At 40.6% G+C, this 19,481-nt stretch overlaps 1 protein-coding gene across 6 annotated transcripts in view; it reads left to right on the top strand.

The window, feature by feature from the left end:
- Positions 1-19,481, top strand: part of brip1 (BRCA1 interacting helicase 1) — a 46,609-nt gene that overhangs the window by 12,211 nt on the left and 14,917 nt on the right. For all 6 annotated transcript variants that reach the window (XM_053873422.1, XM_053873420.1, XM_053873421.1 and 3 more), the window contains 7 exons: positions 1,036-1,257; positions 1,967-2,166; positions 2,273-2,405; positions 2,838-2,992; positions 3,213-3,390; positions 3,450-3,590; positions 4,362-4,523. In XM_053873422.1, the coding sequence (XP_053729397.1) occupies positions 1,036-1,257; positions 1,967-2,166; positions 2,273-2,405; positions 2,838-2,992; positions 3,213-3,390; positions 3,450-3,590; positions 4,362-4,523 (1,191 nt within the window). The remainder of the gene's footprint in view (positions 1-1,035; positions 1,258-1,966; positions 2,167-2,272; positions 2,406-2,837; positions 2,993-3,212; positions 3,391-3,449; positions 3,591-4,361; positions 4,524-19,481) is intronic.

Below are 19,481 nucleotides of genomic sequence, written 5' to 3'. Positions count from 1 at the left end.
TTGTATCTCTTTCTTCAATGCAATAGCAGTTTTACTTATGATATGTTGAACTTTATTCGTGGAAAGGCCTTTGTTGCATAATTTTGACTGATAGCCAGTACATTATTAACACCTTACATCATGTCTCTTTAACCTATCTTGCAGTTAAAAAAAAAAAAAAAAAATCAGTGGCACCCGACAGGTAGCAGCACTGGAGATAGTGTTTAACTTCATCCCTCGGAGCAGCAATTATACTGCAACAATATCCACAATTGGTTGGCCAGACTCTTTTCCATACACTGAAATGTAAAGATTCATTGAAAAAGAGACATGACACTTGTAACCTTTATGCTGCCCTAAAGTTCAGGCGCCTACTGTAATGAGGCCAATTATGTTGTCCTGTGAGGCGTTTGCTTCCTTTAGCAGCCATCCAGCTTTGTCCCTTGATGGTTGGCCCATTCCTCACCCCTAACTATGGTGGAGATCACAAATGTTCTGCGACCAGTCCCCTAAGGGTCTTGGTCAGTGTCCGATTTCTTTGCTGTAACAGTGATTCATACAAAGTTACATGCTTCATACTGCCATCACTTAACACCCTTCCATTGTTGGACTGACATGACTTCAATGTCCATACTGTGCTGTCAAACTACTTACCCTTCCTATCCTTTACTGGTAATTTACCAGAATGGTCTGGTGTGAACGTTTCCCAAATACCTCACTTGGAGATTATGTTATGAGGTTACTTGCAACAATGGATAGTACTTGTGTGACAGTGTGACCTGAAGCACTTGAAAAGCCACAGGTAAAGCTGGGGCATCTAAAGCGGGCCTCTCCTCTGACAGTAATTGGGGTCTGGTACATGAGATATTCCATCTTCACACACCCAGCACACCTGCTGTTGTAACATATAAATCCCTTTTGTGATGGTAAAATTTGATGGGACGGACTGTGCGTGACCAAAGGCCAGATATATTCAAGAACAGGAATGTATAGTTAATAAGTTTTAAAGAGATGTTGGAATATAAATAAGTATTTATCTATGTCTTAATGTTGCAGGGAAACTCTTGTAGCTTCTATCATGGGGTCAACCGAATGAGGGACCAGAGTACACTACAGCAAGTCCATGGTCTTCACCAAGCCTGGGACATTGAGGATCTGGCAGCGTTGGGCAGGCGCCTTCGCTCCTGTGCTTACTATGCTGCACGAGAACTGATGCAAGGAGCCCACATAATTTTCTGCCCTTACAACTATTTGCTGGACCCAATGATTCGAGAGAGCGTAAGTTGAACATGCTCAAGCCAAGAACGATTTATCTTGGGTTTATATTTATTAGTGAGGGACAGGCCTAGCTGCGGTTGAGACAGCGTTTAATTATAGAATTCTCTTGTGACTACTGTTCAATGAATGAATGAGTGAATGCTTATTTCAATCTCTTCTCAAACATTCTAAATGTGTTGCGTGACAAGTTATATGACATTTGTATAACTATCACATGGCTTTTTAATTGTTACATTGCATACAGTTCAGTCAGTATTTCTTTTTATCATTTGCCGCTTACCCTGTTTTTCAGAACTGTGGTTGTGTGTAAACTTGTGTCTGTGTGAGGTCATTTATGTGTGGACGAATGTATGTTGTGATGTTTGTGTGTTAAAGTCAGTTTTATGTTTGTATACGTGTGTATTGTTGTTGTTTTTTTATATGCTTGTTTTAGTCCTTTTTTGCCGCGAAACTTCTGTTACATTTGATCTTCTCCAGAGTAATCTAATCTAATCAGTTTCTGTGTAAGATCCATTTTCTCCACTCCAAATTTTTGTCTCTCTCTTTCTTGATTTAACATGACACTCCACGTGTCACGTGTACTCTTGCGCAGGTAGCTTCCCCTCATGAATCCAACTTTTGTACACCTCCTCCCCCATACATTTAAAAACCGTAGCTGGAGTGAACTCTCAAGGCAATATTGTGATCCGCTGACTTTCATTTCTTAAAGATGGAGATTGACCTCGTTGGCCAGATTGTGGTTCTGGATGAAGCCCATAATATTGAGGACTGTGCAAGAGAGAGTGCCAGCTTCACAGTGGACCTCAATAGTCTGCTCCAGTCCAAAGACGATCTTGACAGTATGATTCACAACAAGATCCGTGTCCCACGACACATTCCCCTCAGAGACTTTTGCTGTGCTGTGATCAAGTCAGTGCCATTATCAGTACATTTTGCATGTTTTCATTCTTCAGTTCTTTGGTTCTGTGGTCAGCTGTCACTTTTGTGAAATATTTTGTGTCTCATCTGGGAACAGCTGGATCCAGGAGAGTCAGAGTCTGATGTCTGAACGAGGATTTGAAAATTCCAGTAAAGTCTGGACTGGGAAGGACATAGTGGAAATTTTCCACACCATGGGGATCACTGTTGATACATTTAACTTACTAAAGGTAAACTAGTGTGCTCAGTAATATTCTCAAGATAATATAATACACATAATTTATTCAGTATTTTATTTAGTATTTCATCTTTTGACTAAAAGTATAATACCAATTCAAGCACTTCTAATCCTCCACTCTAATCCTGCACTTTTTGTGGAGGATTGTGTATGTCTTGCCCAAACATGCGGAGGAACTTTCAAAACACTTGAATATGTCGTAATTGCCATAAATAGCATGGCATGTATAAATATTATGGTTAGCATATGAGTTATTTATTTATTTATTATGGTAATTGTATAGCTTTCTTAAAGGACAGTACAATTGAATCGAGTCTTAAGATACCTCCAGTTTCTATTGGATTATTTATTTTCAAATACATCACTCATTGAGACTGTTACTGCTACTCTTTGCTAATAGAATGCGGTTTCTCCCGTATGGCAGGCAGACCTGGCAGCTGTATTGGAAAAAGAAGAGCATGGTGGTTACGTGAATGGGAGGGAGGGTGTAGTGAGTGTCCCAACTGTCCACTCTGCAACATCCATGGTGCTCAAAGGCTTGTTCATGGTGCTGGACTTCCTCTTCAGAGACAATTGCAGGTAAACCACTGTCACCATTCATTGCTATTTTGAGAAAAGGATTGCATTCGTCACTAGATTAGCGCCAACACGTTTGTTACCCATTTCAGCAGCTCTTCTTCATTACAGCAGGTGCCTCAATACACATTAGTTTTACAATACAAGTCAATCTTTCTTTTAGAACAGTGTTGCTGGATTTCTTAGTGTGTCTGATAGAAAAACATTCCCTGTCTCACTTTAGGTTTTCTGAAGACTACAGAGTGGCGCTTCAGAAGAGTTATGCGTGGACCAATAAAGCACCACCTGATGTTCCTGATGCTCAGGGCTTCTTTGTCCGTCCACGTCAAAGGCAGCGCCAGAGCATCAGGATCAAAGCAGAAGTTCTAACACTAAGCTTCTGGTGCCTCAACCCTGCTGTGGTGAGACATGTGAATGGTGGGATTTAAGCAAACAATGTAATGAAATTAGTGTGTTTTAGACCTTTTCAGATTTTAATGGTACAGTGCGAAGCATTGTGCTGACATCAGGGACTCTCTCACCAATGGGTTCCTTTTCTTCTGAACTTGGAGTGAAATTTACTATCCAACTTGAAGCCAACCACGTCATCAACAAGTCACAGGTCAGTGTGTCATTATACCAAGGTACCTTGTATTTAGAGTGATCTCTATTTAATTTTAGTGGAGAAGCGACCAAATCTTAAGAGGTGATGAGCAGAGTCGAGGCAGGTTGGAAGATGAGTGGCAACTATGGAAGCTCGATAGGACAGTAGTGCGACCTGCCATGTGTGGTTTGGAGACAGTCGCTCTGACACAAAGACAAGAAGAGGTGGAGATGGTCAGATTTTCATTGGGAGTGACTAGAAAGGAGAGGAGTATATCAGAGGGAACGTAGAAGGTTTTGGAGACAAGGAGTGGAGAGACAGGAAACATGTTGAATGTTAGAATGTTAGAAATAGAGGCACAGAGAGAGAAGATTGGGAGGTCAATTATTGACTGATAAATGAGGGCATGCGGAGGAAAGGTGTGACTAGGGAGGACTTTGCTGTGGAAACCACTGATGGGCAATACTGAAAGACCATCTTGTTTTAGATCTCTACTGGGAGCATATAGATAGTCATGTAAGCTGTCAGTAAAATGTTTAACTTCCATTAAGATGGACTTTCATTTGCGTGTTTCAGGACTGTGGGTGGAATTTAAAGTAGACGCCATTATAACTCTCATTAGTGCTTTTTGTTTTGTCATGGGTTTTGTTTTTATTTGTAAAATGGTTAACTTCACCTCTTTCACTCTGATAATTGATTATCCAGCTCTGTGTAATCCAGTCTCAATTTACATGACTGAGTGGTGCCCTAACCCACACACAACTACTAAAATGGAATGATCCCTCTTAGGTTTGGGTGGGAACTGTCGGCACAGGCCCCCAAGGAAGAAAGCTCTGTGCCACCTTCCAACACACAGAAACATTCACTTTCCAGGATGAGGTTGGTGCTCTGCTGCTCCACATCTGCCAAGTCATGTCCAAAGGTGTGCTCTGCTTCCTGCCGTCGTACAAGGTAAATGTGACCACAGTTCATCTGACTCAACTTCCCTTTTGATTATTTAGATTCAAATTAAATATTTATCACTAGGAATAATTATCATCCGAAAGTTGCCCAAATGAATTGTTTCAATTTTAGGCCAATTATTTTATTGTCTTTTATTGTTATCTTTAACCATCTCCAACCACTAGCTTCTTATGACAGGACATTCCTGGGGAATATGTTGATGACCCACCTGTAGTTCACCATACTTCCTCCTGCACTCAACCTCTCCTGGTTTGCCTGTCTGGTGATTTTTGGTGTTCTATAGAATCTGTTCCATGTAAAACTTAAAGTTTTCATTTGCCTGTGGCCGATGTTGTTCCAGTCTTCAATTGATATTATGTTTGCTTCTTTCTCCTAAATGTCGTATGACATTCCTCAAACCATATAAAAACTTTGCTAAAGCTAAGCATCATTTTTTCTTTTAGCATATAATTATAATAGGCATTTGGTTTTTGACCTTTCCACATAAATGATGAAGGCATTCTGATCCATTCAGCAAATTGTTTGGGTGGAATTCCAATGAGTATTAACCGAAACAAAAATTTCAGGTGTGGCAGAATATTCATTTAAATTATGCCTCTTCTGTTGTATGGATCTATCTGCACCAAGACCCACTTATTATCTGATTTTATGTATTTTGTTATTGACACATACTTTCTTTAACAGATGTATTTGGTCTGATGTGATTTTGATGCCCAAGTATTAGATCTAATCATTAGCCCATTTTTATTTGCATCTGTCTATCATATATCTTTCTGGAGTGCAGTTACATCAATGACCCATGTTTTGTGTAGGTTCAGTTTAACCAAATGAGTAGTAACCAAATGTATTGAAACAAGACATTCATTTTCTTGTACCTTTTTTAACGGTCAGTAGTACCATCATCTGTATTGAGACAGCACTTAAGCTCTTCATCTGAATTCTTGTAATTTCCTCTCATTTATCTTGCAGATATTTCTCAATAAACCGTTCAAACAAGGCAAGGCTTAGAGGGCAAACCCTGAGCATGGCCTTGTACCTGTGACACTGGGTTGGATAAACTGCCGTTAACTTTCATTCTTGCTGTTGAGGCATTTTCAGTAATTGCATAGAAACCACAGTGTTGTAATACTGATATTCCCAACTGACTAAATCGAATGGCTTTTCAGCATCCAAGCTAAAATTTGAATTATTTACCCTAGAGTTCCATGAGACAAAGAAAAGTTATGGATAATTGTGTATATCGTGTGACAGCATTGGCTCTATATACGTAGTTATTATTAGTTTGATAGCAAGGTTTCAAGGTTTTGATACGGCTGGAGATTAATTTTAAGGCTCTGAATTGTTGGTTAGAATTGTTTGTTTTCAATAAAGTGGTGGTTATATGATGCTGTCGAAGTAAAATCTTGAATTCACTTGGGCTCAAATCCATATTCCTTTGCACCAGTTGGATAGCAACTTGACCGCATGCGTTGACCGCAGCTTCGTTGCCTCCAGTGAGCTATAGCTTGAGAAAGACTCAACGGGTTCCTACTGCAGCTGGAGCCATGTTACAGTGGATCACTGACATTCAATAGAGGGACTTGTTGGGGACTTATGATATATGCAGGTCCTCTCAGACCTGGATCATCTTTCAGGTAATAAGGCTGCTCATGAGAGTGCACTTAGACACCTCTTAGCTTCCCTTTGTTTGTTATGACTCCTGCTCATCAATGTTTCATGTCCACTCTTGCTCAGTTGTAGCATCAGTTCACCAAGGAACTAGATTTCAGGTGTGTCCACATTCATATTTATCCGCTTCAAATCGCAAATGTGCATAGGTATTTCTCCACATTTGCATTTAATTTTCCGAGAATACCACAGTGTAGCCACTGAAATCTGGAAGGCCGTCGATGGCTAAACCTGTACCATACCATTAAGATTTCACAGGACACCTCAACTTACGGAGGTGAAATTCTCGCTGGTGGTTACACTCTTAAAAAAGGTTTCATTTCCTTGTTTGATATCCAAATCTTGGCTGACTTTTGATTGTAATCAGGCTATTAATAAGGCGGCATCACTTTGATAAGATCATTAATATAGAATTCAATCATTAAAAAAAACTGTTCCAGTCGATGTTTTCTGACGCAGCCTGTACAAGAATATGTTTTACTTACTTTGTGTTTGAAAGACATTGATTCATTACCAATACATGTCACAAATTTAATTTCAACTGGATTACTTAACTCTGGAACCAAGATGAGCAGTGGTGAGTAAAACAGTTGCAAATCAAATGTCTTTCTATAGAAACATGAATTACCAAGAGAAATTCAGTCATTCAGGAAAAAAAGCGATTTGTAGAAATGTTTGAATTTAAATTTGCTGACATGGAAGGTTGTAGGTGTTTCCTTTGTGGCATTATAAACCAAGTCAGATTACAGTAAATTATATTTTGTGACATGAAATGGATGTTGCATGCTAGATTACATTAGACTAGATTAGTTACAGGGTTTTCATAAAATATTGAAAACAAAAAAGTAAAATAATTTAATGGTCTGATCAAATGGTGATGACAAATGTCTTCTGAAGAAATATCTGGCGTTGTTTCTCCACTTTCAAAATGAAAGTGAAATTATCCAACAACTTAAGTGGCAGAACATGGAAATCCAAGATCATGTCCAGCAGAGTGCGCTATGACTCCATTGATGTCAGCCTTCCGACCCACTGTGCCACTTACTTCATCGCTCCCTGTGTCTTATGCTGAGTGACATATACAGTATATGAATGAAAATTGATTCATAAGAGTGATCAATATTTTCATGAATTGGGAAGAAAGGCAATATTATCTAATGAGATGAATGTACCTACAATCGAATCTATTTCACAGAGTCTATGTTGCTAATGGTTGGTCTCCTATTGAGTTCACTATTTGCTCAACTATAACATAATAGTAATTTTAGTTTTGCAAATCAAATCGAAAAAGCTCTTGTGTGCTCTGACAACTCTCTCTCTCACAACCAATTGTGCTACTTATCAAAGAACGAGTGCCATGCTGGAAGTTAACTCAAACCACGACACATAGGATGAGACGTCTGATATTATAGTGTTATCTGGAAATGTTAAACAAGTAATTCTACGCACCATTTGTGTTGTTTTTCATCTTAATCAAAAATTGTAATTATCATATATTATTATAATGTTATCATGAATTATATTGAAACTATTATTCGTTGTTCATTTTATCTTTTAACCTCACTGTACCATTTTTACAATTTAGAACATTTTAAAGTGTTCTCATTGTGCGCCCTATTAGCTCTACACAGCTCTACAGCTACTACTGGCTGCCGATAAACCCTTTTCCATTCATGTTATTGTTGGTAACTCCTTCTGTGTCGACTCCCACATCCAAACTGGACTCATTTAATGAGGCAGATTTGATCCAAGAGGAAATGTAATTTCCTCTCATTTATCTTGCAGATATTTCTCAATAAACCGTTCAAACAAGGCAAGGCTTAGAGGGCAAACCCTGAGCATGGCCTTGTACCTGTGACACTGGGTTGGATAAACTGCCGTTAACTTTCATTCTTGCTGTTGAGGCATTTTCAGTAATTGCATAGAAACCACAGTGTTGTAATACTGATATTCCCAACTGACTAAATCGAATGGCTTTTCAGCATCCAAGCTAAAATTTGAATTATTTACCCTAGAGTTCCATGAGACAAAGAAAAGTTATGGATAATTGTGTATATCGTGTGACAGCATTGGCTCTATATACGTAGTTATTATTAGTTTGATAGCAAGGTTTCAAGGTTTTGATACGGCTGGAGATTAATTTTAAGGCTCTGAATTGTTGGTTAGAATTGTTTGTTTTCAATAAAGTGGTGGTTATATGATGCTGTCGAAGTAAAATCTTGAATTCACTTGGGCTCAAATCCATATTCCTTTGCACCAGTTGGATAGCAACTTGACCGCATGCGTTGACCGCAGCTTCGTTGCCTCCAGTGAGCTATAGCTTGAGAAAGACTCAACGGGTTCCTACTGCAGCTGGAGCCATGTTACAGTGGATCACTGACATTCAATAGAGGGACTTGTTGGGGACTTATGATATATGCAGGTCCTCTCAGACCTGGATCATCTTTCAGGTAATAAGGCTGCTCATGAGAGTGCACTTAGACACCTCTTAGCTTCCCTTTGTTTGTTATGACTCCTGCTCATCAATGTTTCATGTCCACTCTTGCTCAGTTGTAGCATCAGTTCACCAAGGAACAGGTGTGTCCACATTCATATTTATCCGCTTCAAATCGCAAATGTGCATAGGTATTTCTCCACATTTGCATTTAATTTTCCGAGAATACCACAGTGTAGCCACTGAAATCTGGAAGGCCGTCGATGGCTAAACCTGTACCATACCATTAAGATTTCACAGGACACCTCAACTTACGGAGGTGAAATTCTCGCTGGTGGTTACACTCTTAAAAAAGGTTTCATTTCCTTGTTTGATATCCAAATCTTGGCTGACTTTTGATTGTAATCAGGCTATTAATAAGGCGGCATCACTTTGATAAGATCATTAATATAGAATTCAATCATTAAAAAAAACTGTTCCAGTCGATGTTTTCTGACGCAGCCTGTACAAGAATATGTTTTACTTACTTTGTGTTTGAAAGACATTGATTCATTACCAATACATGTCACAAATTTAATTTCAACTGGATTACTTAACTCTGGAACCAAGATGAGCAGTGGTGAGTAAAACAGTTGCAAATCAAATGTCTTTCTATAGAAACATGAATTACCAAGAGAAATTCAGTCATTCAGGAAAAAAAGCGATTTGTAGAAATGTTTGAATTTAAATTTGCTGACATGGAAGGTTGTAGGTGTTTCCTTTGTGGCATTATAAACCAAGTCAGATTACAGTAAATTATATTTTGTGACATGAAATGGATGTTGCATGCTAGATTACATTAGACTAGATTAGTTACAGGGTTTTCATAAAATATTGAAAACAAAAAAGTAAAATAATTTAATGGTCTGATCAAATGGTGATGACAAATGTCTTCTGAAGAAATATCTGGCGTTGTTTCTCCACTTTCAAAATGAAAGTGAAATTATCCAACAACTTAAGTGGCAGAACATGGAAATCCAAGATCATGTCCAGCAGAGTGCGCTATGACTCCATTGATGTCAGCCTTCCGACCCACTGTGCCACTTACTTCATCGCTCCCTGTGTCTTATGCTGAGTGACATATACAGTATATGAATGAAAATTGATTCATAAGAGTGATCAATATTTTCATGAATTGGGAAGAAAGGCAATATTATCTAATGAGATGAATGTACCTACAATCGAATCTATTTCACAGAGTCTATGTTGCTAATGGTTGGTCTCCTATTGAGTTCACTATTTGCTCAACTATAACATAATAGTAATTTTAGTTTTGCAAATCAAATCGAAAAAGCTCTTGTGTGCTCTGACAACTCTCTCTCTCACAACCAATTGTGCTACTTATCAAAGAACGAGTGCCATGCTGGAAGTTAACTCAAACCACGACACATAGGATGAGACGTCTGATATTATAGTGTTATCTGGAAATGTTAAACAAGTAATTCTACGCACCATTTGTGTTGTTTTTCATCTTAATCAAAAATTGTAATTATCATATATTATTATAATGTTATCATGAATTATATTGAAACTATTATTCGTTGTTCATTTTATCTTTTAACCTCACTGTACCATTTTTACAATTTAGAACATTTTAAAGTGTTCTCATTGTGCGCCCTATTAGCTCTACACAGCTCTACAGCTACTACTGGCTGCCGATAAACCCTTTTCCATTCATGTTATTGTTGGTAACTCCTTCTGTGTCGACTCCCACATCCAAACTGGACTCATTTAATGAGGCAGATTTGATCCAAGAGGACGCCACATGTCCTTGTCCATGTTTCTTCCTTATTTTGTTTGAAGCAATACTCTTACTCTGGAGAACTTTATACTCAAAAGACGCAAAAAAAAAAAAAAAAAAAAAACGCTGTGTATTAAGGTTGACCATTGACTGTAGACTGTAAGCAGTTTTATTTCAGGCAAGATTTTTTTTATTATCTCATCATGCAAGTGACAGTCATACGTGTTGCTTATGTTGTATTTTATAAATGGTTCAATGTTGTATATGGGCGGGGCCGCTAAGTAATGACATTTCAATTCTCAGTATGTAATGCGTATGGCAGTATTGACAATAAAAGTTACCTTAACCTTAACCTATGAGATTTCAGGTGAAATTTGCAGTTTTTCAAGTCAAAACAGGTGATCTACATGAATCGTGTAGATTATATGAGAGACGTTTTGGTAGGTCCCAACGTGCATCCCAACACTCACACATACACTCTCATGCTATATTGCCAGTCACTGTTTTAAGTCATCCATACACAATCTCTCTCGACCTTCACCTCTTAGACTCTACTCTTCCATATGCTGTTCAGCCTCCACCCTTGTGACCTGCTTGTAACACCGCACTGCACTGTAACAACAAGCGCATATGACGCGGTGTCAAATCCTACAGAGAATCATAACAAAACCGATGCTGCTGTGTTAGTTTTGCCTTTATGTGTGCAATCTGACAGAAACGTGTGCCATGCGCTTTTTGAGAACCACATATGTTACTGGCGTGTGCTCATTTGTTTGCGCTGTGGTTCATATCATAAACAAAGAATAACAGACAGTTGATTTTATTTATTTGACCGATAATCGTCTCCAAGTTAGACTATAATTGTGTTCTGCAATGACCCTGATGGAACTTTTCCCAAAAGCATGGCCAAATAAACCAGATTCTAATGTGAATAGAAATCCGTTCTCTCACCTTTATGTGAAATGTGTGAAGAACATTTCGATTTTTGGGCTTTAAGCCTTTTTAAGTTTCTGTGAATAATGAATGAGTCATCTTTCTTTCTCTCTGGGTAAATATTTAATCAGCAAACGGCTTATGAAGATGAAGGCTTATGAAAGGTTTAGGTATTAATTGGAACTCATTGAGGCGTCATTGGTGCAGCTCAGTCCCCACTCCCCTGCAAGTACGAGTCTGTGTCCTCAGCTGAGATCCCTCAGTGTTCGGGTTATGTCAGTTTACTGCTGCTCGCTCTGCAATAAGGCCAGAGTGAAGGAGTCACTGCTAATCGCGAAATTTGCTTTTCACAAAAACACACACCCTCTCTCACTGTTGCTCTTCGTTCAAGTAACTGACCAGCAAATGGCTCTTTGCGCTAAGGGGTTGTCCTCAGTTCTCAATACCCTGCAGTTATCAAAAGCATTCCAGTGGAAGGAACAGTTGTGAACTTGTAGCGGGGTCATGAACAGCCACTGCTGGGATTCTGTGATGTGTGAAAACTCTGGCTAGCCTGACTGAGACGATTGGCTTCTTGTCACCAAGGATCAAGAAGTTGATCGAGACTAATTCTATCCATTAAGCTTTCATTAGAGGCTTGGTTGAAAAGTGGCCTCTTGAAAAAAATCTGTGAGGAGCTAAGCACTGACAGTTCAATGGCTGGTTTGATGTGGCATTCACTTAAATTGTAACTCCTTAAATGTATGCATTTATGAACAAACAAGAGGGTAGACTGATAGGCCGTCTAGTCAGTAAAAACCCCAGAACCATACGTCAGCTAGCCTGTTCATAAGTGGACATGCACTCAGGCCCAGTTTAGGCCCATTAAAACCCCTGTGAGGCCTGTTCTGTCCCAGCTGCCAGAGGAAAGAACTGGTGCTCTACAGTAACTGGGTCTGATGGTGATTTTTAAAAAAAGATGAGAGGATTGCTGGGGTGAAAAGATGCCACAGAAAACAAGATGCTTTCAAAGAAGATTGAGATCTGGCCCATTAGATGATGTCGCCTCTCGAGGTGGACGCACCCAGTGCTGACACTCGCACTCTTTTGGGTCAAGCCTGAGCCTGAGCTGCAGGATGAATGCCCAAAGCTCTAACTTAAAGGTTTTTTTTATTCCTTTTTAGAATTGTCCAACAATAACTAAGCCTGTCACATTAATACATGATAAATGATTCTGAAAAGCTTTAGATACCGTCAAACTATTATTGTTTCACATTCATTTTCATCATTAAAGCAGGATCAAATCTTGGGATAGGATCAACTCATCACATTGTTTAGGACTTGACCTGTACCGTAAACAAGGCTACACTCGACACTGGTGCAGTTACAGTACATTTGATCCATTCTTTCAACATTTCTGTTTAGTGTAATGCATTAATGCCAAAAGTAGAATATTAGGTGGTCATTGAGTTATCCTCTCATTATGGAGAGAGAATGACAGAAAAGTAATTTTCAGCACCTCTGGGTTCAGTGTAGAGCAGACCTGGTCAAAGTGCAGCCCTGAGCCCATATGTTGCCCTTTGCCTGTATTTTTGCAGCCCAAGTCAGGTCACACTAAAACTGTAGAATTGAAATGTAGTAATGTTTTTGACTAATTCGTATCATTATTGTTTTCATTTGTTGATCCTGTTTCATTTTTAACCATTGCATTCACAATTTACATGTACACTAAGACAAAAAAAATAAAAAAAGGGAAATTAAATTTTACATGTATTGTATTTTGAAATTGATTGCATTGCCTTAGCGTCTTTCTTAGATGTCAGTGGATAGTTTGATTTTGATTTATATTTATTTCTTTTAAAATAAAATGTACATAAAATGAAATATTTTTATCGGTTTCATGGCATATTTTCACTTCTTAATAGTCTTATTTTGTGTTCATTTTTTAGGTCTATTTTGTCCTAGTTACTTAAGATTATTGGTATTTTTTTTCGTCATATTCGTAGCCATTACCATCTTTCTTTTGGCATGGTGGTCCCTCATGAGAGTCACGGTTAAAATGTGGCCCTTTTGGCAATTTAATTGCCTGTATGTGGTGTAGACCGTATCCCTGTTTCATGAGATACATTTTCCGGTTAATGTCGTAGGTCAATGTAACGTCTAAGCCATCCTGACTTGTGTAGCGTACTTATCCTGTGGTTCAACAGAAATATTAGTGTTTTGTATAAAATGCAAGATTAAAACACAAAATTCAGTTTAAGTCCTGCCTTGTGCCTTTTTTCAGGTTTGACTAAAAAAAGTTATCTCATCTTCCAAGCCTAAATTGACGTGCATCGTGATTAAAACTTAACTGACTTGGAAACCCACTTGAGGGTAGATAGTTAGTGCCATAACATGTCAATTTAAAGTATTATTTTTCACTTCAGGAGGTGACATTGCCTTAGAAGTGAGTGTTGATCCTAGTCAGCTGGCAGTGTTTTTGGAGTGGTGCGTTTTCAAAGGCAGTGTGGCGAGGATATGTAGAGCAGACGACGGGGGAAGAGTTGCAGGCCAGAGGTGGCAGGTGGCTTCTTGCCACTTGTCTTGGCGTGATGGTTGCTGTGATATTTTCAGGCTAAATAATTTACACGGCAGCAACATGTCTCCCCTCACCACGATGAAATGTGGCTCCTGGTTGCATGTTTCATTAATGCCATCGCCTCCACACCCTGTCCATAATTCAGCAGGCACTGGAGAGGCGGCGATGTGTCGCCACACAGCTCACTGACACCAGGGACACAGAAAATGAGATGGAGGCCAGATGCAGAGGAGGTGAGAGAGTGCTAGAAAAGTGGAAGTGTAAAAGTGCGAGAAAGACCACAGTTCACTGCTTCTATCAGCTTGTTCTCTTCTCTGTCCCAATTGGCAATTGGCCCACTTTAGTGCATCACAAAGCAAGGACAGCACCTGCTGGGGATCGTAGTTTCATAAATATTTGACGTGTTGTTGTGGCCTCCTACGTGCTAAATGCTACTCACTTCCACTTGTGTGGCTTTGCATTGCAAATTAGATTTTCTTTGTTTCCTTCAAATCACTCAGTATGAAAATATTCACTTTTAACTGATAACATAATCTATTATAAAGATGGCTTTATTTGCTACCTTTTATTGATTATTAATAAAAGCTAGGACAATGATTGACCCCTGTTACAATTGTTAAAATAAAGAAGAAGAAACTAATCTATGAGCTGTTTAGCTTCAAGTCTTCGTCTGAAACTGTGTCCAGCGTGACGTTCTATAACTCACACCACACAGCGGGTTGATGTCAGATGTTGTCTTTAAATTATTCATGAAGATGCTCATGTATATTTTGTGTGTGTGTCATTCCTGAATCAGGCGTCTTCACACAGGCATGGTTTAGAGCCTCTGCTGGAGGTGCTGGAGGTCCGTCAGCCTGCACTGTCACACACTTTGCTTCACACCTACATTTGTGCCATTTGTCAAAGTAATGTACAACTGAAGGCTAGCGACATTATTTCCCTGCAAAATGCACTGCCATATACTGTAAAATTACGGCCTCTGTACTAACACTTTCTCACTCCTCAGCCAAGTCAAGTGGACCTATGAGTGCCGCTCAAAAAGAATGGTTATTTGGATGAAGATTAGGGGTGGGATGATATGGGTTGCTCACAATCTGATCCTGTGGCGACATTTAGGCCCCGATAATGGTTATATCATGATACACGATACCTGTGCTATTTGATATATTGCAAAAAAAAAACTATCCACGTTATATTACAATATATGTGACTGAAAATGAAAAAATAGCCTTGAAAAGGAAAATGTCATGCAATGCTGCATTCATTCAATGTACAAAGAAAATTGAGCTCAAAGAAACTTAGTGTATGAACATTAATAACAAGACAAAAGTGAGTAGCAATGGTTCTCCCGTCGAGTGTGGAGTGCATGTGGTGCTATCAACTCTTGTGTGCCACGCAGTTCTGAGAACTTGTCACAGCAAGATAGTCTTCATGTTTCCAGAAGCCAAGATGCCATCAGCGTAATTTTACCCACATAGCAGTAGGGCTTGAAAGGGTGATGTCACAGTGGAAAAAGCGCAATGCATTGTAGGTGAAACAGAATATTTTTTTTACGACGCCGTCGGCAGCTCTGTGCCCTGTTTGTTGAGGTCCCTGCCACACTTCTTCCCCTGACCGCTTTGGAAAAACATTGGTTTGCAATTGTTACCGTTTCATTCATGGAGGAAGAGGTGATGTACCATGTAGCCTCCATAGCAGCAGTGAGACTTCCAAACATCGCCTCGACTCAATCACTGGACATGTTGGTGTGTTTGCGGCAGTTTTGACTGGAAAGTTTGAATAAACCAGGTCTGAATCTTAGCACTTGTGTTGCGGTTACACAAGTAATTCCCCTCGCTTTAGCAAAGCGAACGTCAAAGTAGCCGATATTTCTATACTCATCAAGTATTGATTTTTTGTTTGACATTTCGCGTTCATAACATGCTTTAACCAAATCGTCAATCAAACTGTGTGTTGCGCTGCTTCACAAGTGTCACGTCGTAGCGGCACTCGGGATAGCTTGTGGATATGAAGGCAACAGACAGGCTGACGTCTTAATTTTGAGTTTATTGAATGTTTTTTAACATCTCAAGTTCATGGCTTGGTTTCATCAATTTCTATCAGTCTGTGTTCTTAATTTAATCCCCATCTACTGCTCTTTTCTTTATCATTCTTCTTTCCTTCTCAAACTTGCCGGGTCTAGCCATTAGCAGTGCTGGTGTTTATCATGTGACTGCAGAAAAGGCGAAAGGCCGAGCAGTTTCATGTCCCTCACTGGGCAATGTATTTCCCAATGCAATGCTATAGTCCAGTTTATTGTCTATGAGGACCCCAACATATTTATAGTCCTCGACTATATCCACATTGAACCCCCCCCAGATGGCAACGGGGGTCACAGGAGACTTGGTCCTCCTTAGGTCCACCACCAGTCCCTTGGACTTTGCTACATTGAGCTGCAGATGGTTCAGCTCACACCAAGCACCAAGTCCTCCACCACAGACCTGTACTCAGTCTCCTCACCCTTGGTGATGTATCCAACTATGGCAGAGTTGTCAGAGAACTTCTGAAGGTGGCAAGTCTCCGACCGATAGTTGAAGTCCGTAGTGCAAATGGTGAAGAGGAATGGAGAGAGAACAGCTCCCTGTGGTGCCCCGGTATGACTAACTACTGTGTCCGACACACTGCCCCGCAGTCGCACATACTTTGGTCTACCCGTCAGGTAGTGCATAATCCAGGACACAAGGGCAAGGCATCCACCAGCATCTCCGTCAGTGTCACTCCCAGCAGAGCTGGCCTGATGGTATCAAAGCCGCTGGACAAAACAAAGAACATGATTCTCACTTAGCTGGCAGGCTGGTCCAGGTGAATGTAGACCCGGTTCAGCAGGTAGATGATGTCGGACCGGTAGTCGAACTGGAGGGGGACCAGAGATGCTGTGACCATGGGCCGGAGCTGATTTAGAATCAGGCGCTCCAGGGTCTTCATGACTTGTGATGTCAAAGCCACCGGTCTATAGTCCTTATTTCCCCCGGGATGGGGCGTCTTCGGAACTGGGAGCAGGCATGATGTCTTTCACATTACTGGGACCCTCTGGAGGCTGAGACTCAGGGTGAAGAGTCGATGTAAAACTCCACATAGCTGGCTTTGAGCACCCCTGGCCTGACACCATCCAGGCCTGCTGCCTTGCCTTAGTGGAGGACTCTCAGCTGATTCCTGACTTGATCCACTGTCAGACAAAGCGGTAGCCCTGGTGCGGAGGAAGGGAGGTGGAGTCCTTAGGTTGAGGTGTGAGGTGGGTGATGTGTGGATGGATGAAGGTGTGAGCTGGGGGTCCAGTACTTTCACAGGACAATGGGAGAGGATCCGGGGGGTGGGGAGGCGTCAGTAGATCCGAGGGCACTGATAGGGCACAGACCGCAGTGGGGATTGTTGTTGTAGATGTTGGCCCTGTTTTTGTCTCCCTCGACGACCTTTGTGCTCTTAGGTCTGTGGCCGGTGATGGTTTCATGCCACTCCAGACCTCCCACATATTATTTGTCTGGGGTTTGCATTCCAGCTTCCTCCTGTAGCTTTCCTTGGCCTCCCTGATCTTCACTTTTAGCTCACGCTGAATAACCCTCAGCTCATCCATATCGCCTTCTCTGAAAGCCCTCTTTTTGTTATTTAAGATGTTTTTGATGTCCTTTGTGACCCAGGGTTTGTTGTTAGGGTAACATTTCACAGTCCTTGTTGAGACAGAAATTTATGTAGTCGCTAATACACCCCATCAGACCGTCGATGTCATCTCCATAGATTCACAGAGTACGTCCCTGTCAGTAACCTTGAAGCAGCCCTGCAGTGTCAGGTAGGCCTCCTCAGACCACTTCTGAACAGATCTAGTAATAGCCGGCTGCCTCCTCCTCGGCTGGCTCATTGGTTGACAACTAGGCTGTGGCCAGCCCCCTGGATGCAGAGCGCCTCTGGACTACCAAAGTGGGGACATCAGAGTACAATGTTAGGGTTGTACAGGATACTGATGAGGACACTGAGACAGTGGTGAGGTGTGTCGTGTGGAGAGCAGTCTCTATTGATGATTTTGTCATTTCTAGTGATAATAAGGACTACTACGCTACTTCAAAAAGTTGCTTGGAGTAGAGGTTATGCAAACAGATGAGTTTAAGTATTTGGAGGATTTGTTGGTCTTGGAGTGTAACTGGGTGTAGGGGACATCATTTTAACAAATACATCAGAGGAAAGACCATGAACGTGTTGAACGGAGAATCTTGGAAAAGTAGTACCAGGTGAGAGTAGAGTCAAAGGTTATGAATGTGATAAAAGAGGACAGCTGTGATCAGGGAGGATGGTGGAGGTAGGATAAGGTGGAGGAGGCTGACTTGCTGTGGCAAGTGCTGACGGTAAATGTAGTGAGAGGACAAATTCAACAAGTTATTGCTTACAAGAAAATAGTATGTATGATAGTATGATAGAGTATGGTAGGGAAATGAATAAAGTAGGTGATTTGAACGGTTAGACACAAATGCCATAGAGGACTATTTATTTATTTCAGTCTCAGCGAATTCTATAATTCACTTTTTCTGCTGGGACTTATCCTGCACCATAAACCAAAACTGTTTGGCTGAGGGTGAGATCTGTCTGTGAAAATAAGAAATCAGTCATGTGATGTGGTGTGTTGCAGTGAAGTATGAACTGGTGCTTAATGTGGATTTAACTCACAAAAAGCAGTGGAACCAAATTGTCAGTCTATAAATACAGTCATGCTAAATGAATGAGATCCAGCAGTCTACCTTCCATGACCTTGTCGCATCAGTGCGTGAATTTTGCCTCCCTGTGCTTCTCCTGGTGGAATTATCTCCTTTCCAAGTGCAGCCTGGCAGATAATGGCTGTTTTGTTTAGTAGCAAGCCTGCCTAGAGTACATAACATGAAATATTTATTTCCCCTTCAAGATTGCACTGGGAAGCAATTGCGGAACAAACAGTTTGCCGCGTAGAAGATGCATGTTAGCGGGCTCCTTTACGCAGTAAGACTGCATATTTAGTGAAGGTGTAATGTTTTATTGATGCAGTTGTCGTCCCTAGCTTCAGGAGACAGCTACGTGATAAAATTTTCTCCATGCTTCATTTAAGCATTGTGAGGCAATCTCACACACTGGCTTCTCTGGTTTCTGCACGTCCTCTCCGTGTTGTAGAGCACATTTTTCTATTCTGTAGTGATTTGAAGGAGTTATTTACATTCTGGTGAACAGGTGAGAGTGGTTGATGGTGGCAGGAGCTGGCGGATAGACTTCTCACTGTCCACTTCTGGATTTGTAACACCTTTGGCTTGTTGGTAAGTTTCTGTTGATGACAAAAAGAACTTCTACTCGACCCTTCTAACACATTTCCAAGTCAGTGAAGGTGCTTTTTGATTGTGAACCCATGCCTAGTCAAGGATATAATCTGCTGAGCACTGACATGAGTGGTGTTGTGCCAGGATGAGGGCTTTTAGATCAATGGTCTTCCCTTGAGAGCTGCTGACTTTCTGCACTAACAATAGTATGGCAACAGTGATTTTATTCCTGAGCGGTTTTAAACGCATCAGCTTTCCTAAAAGTGCA

The sequence above is a fragment of the Synchiropus splendidus genome, chromosome 8 (assembly GCF_027744825.2).
Source record: "Synchiropus splendidus isolate RoL2022-P1 chromosome 8, RoL_Sspl_1.0, whole genome shotgun sequence".
NCBI lineage: Eukaryota > Metazoa > Chordata > Actinopteri > Syngnathiformes > Callionymidae > Synchiropus > Synchiropus splendidus.
This window is presented reverse-complemented; position numbering and strand designations above follow the sequence as displayed.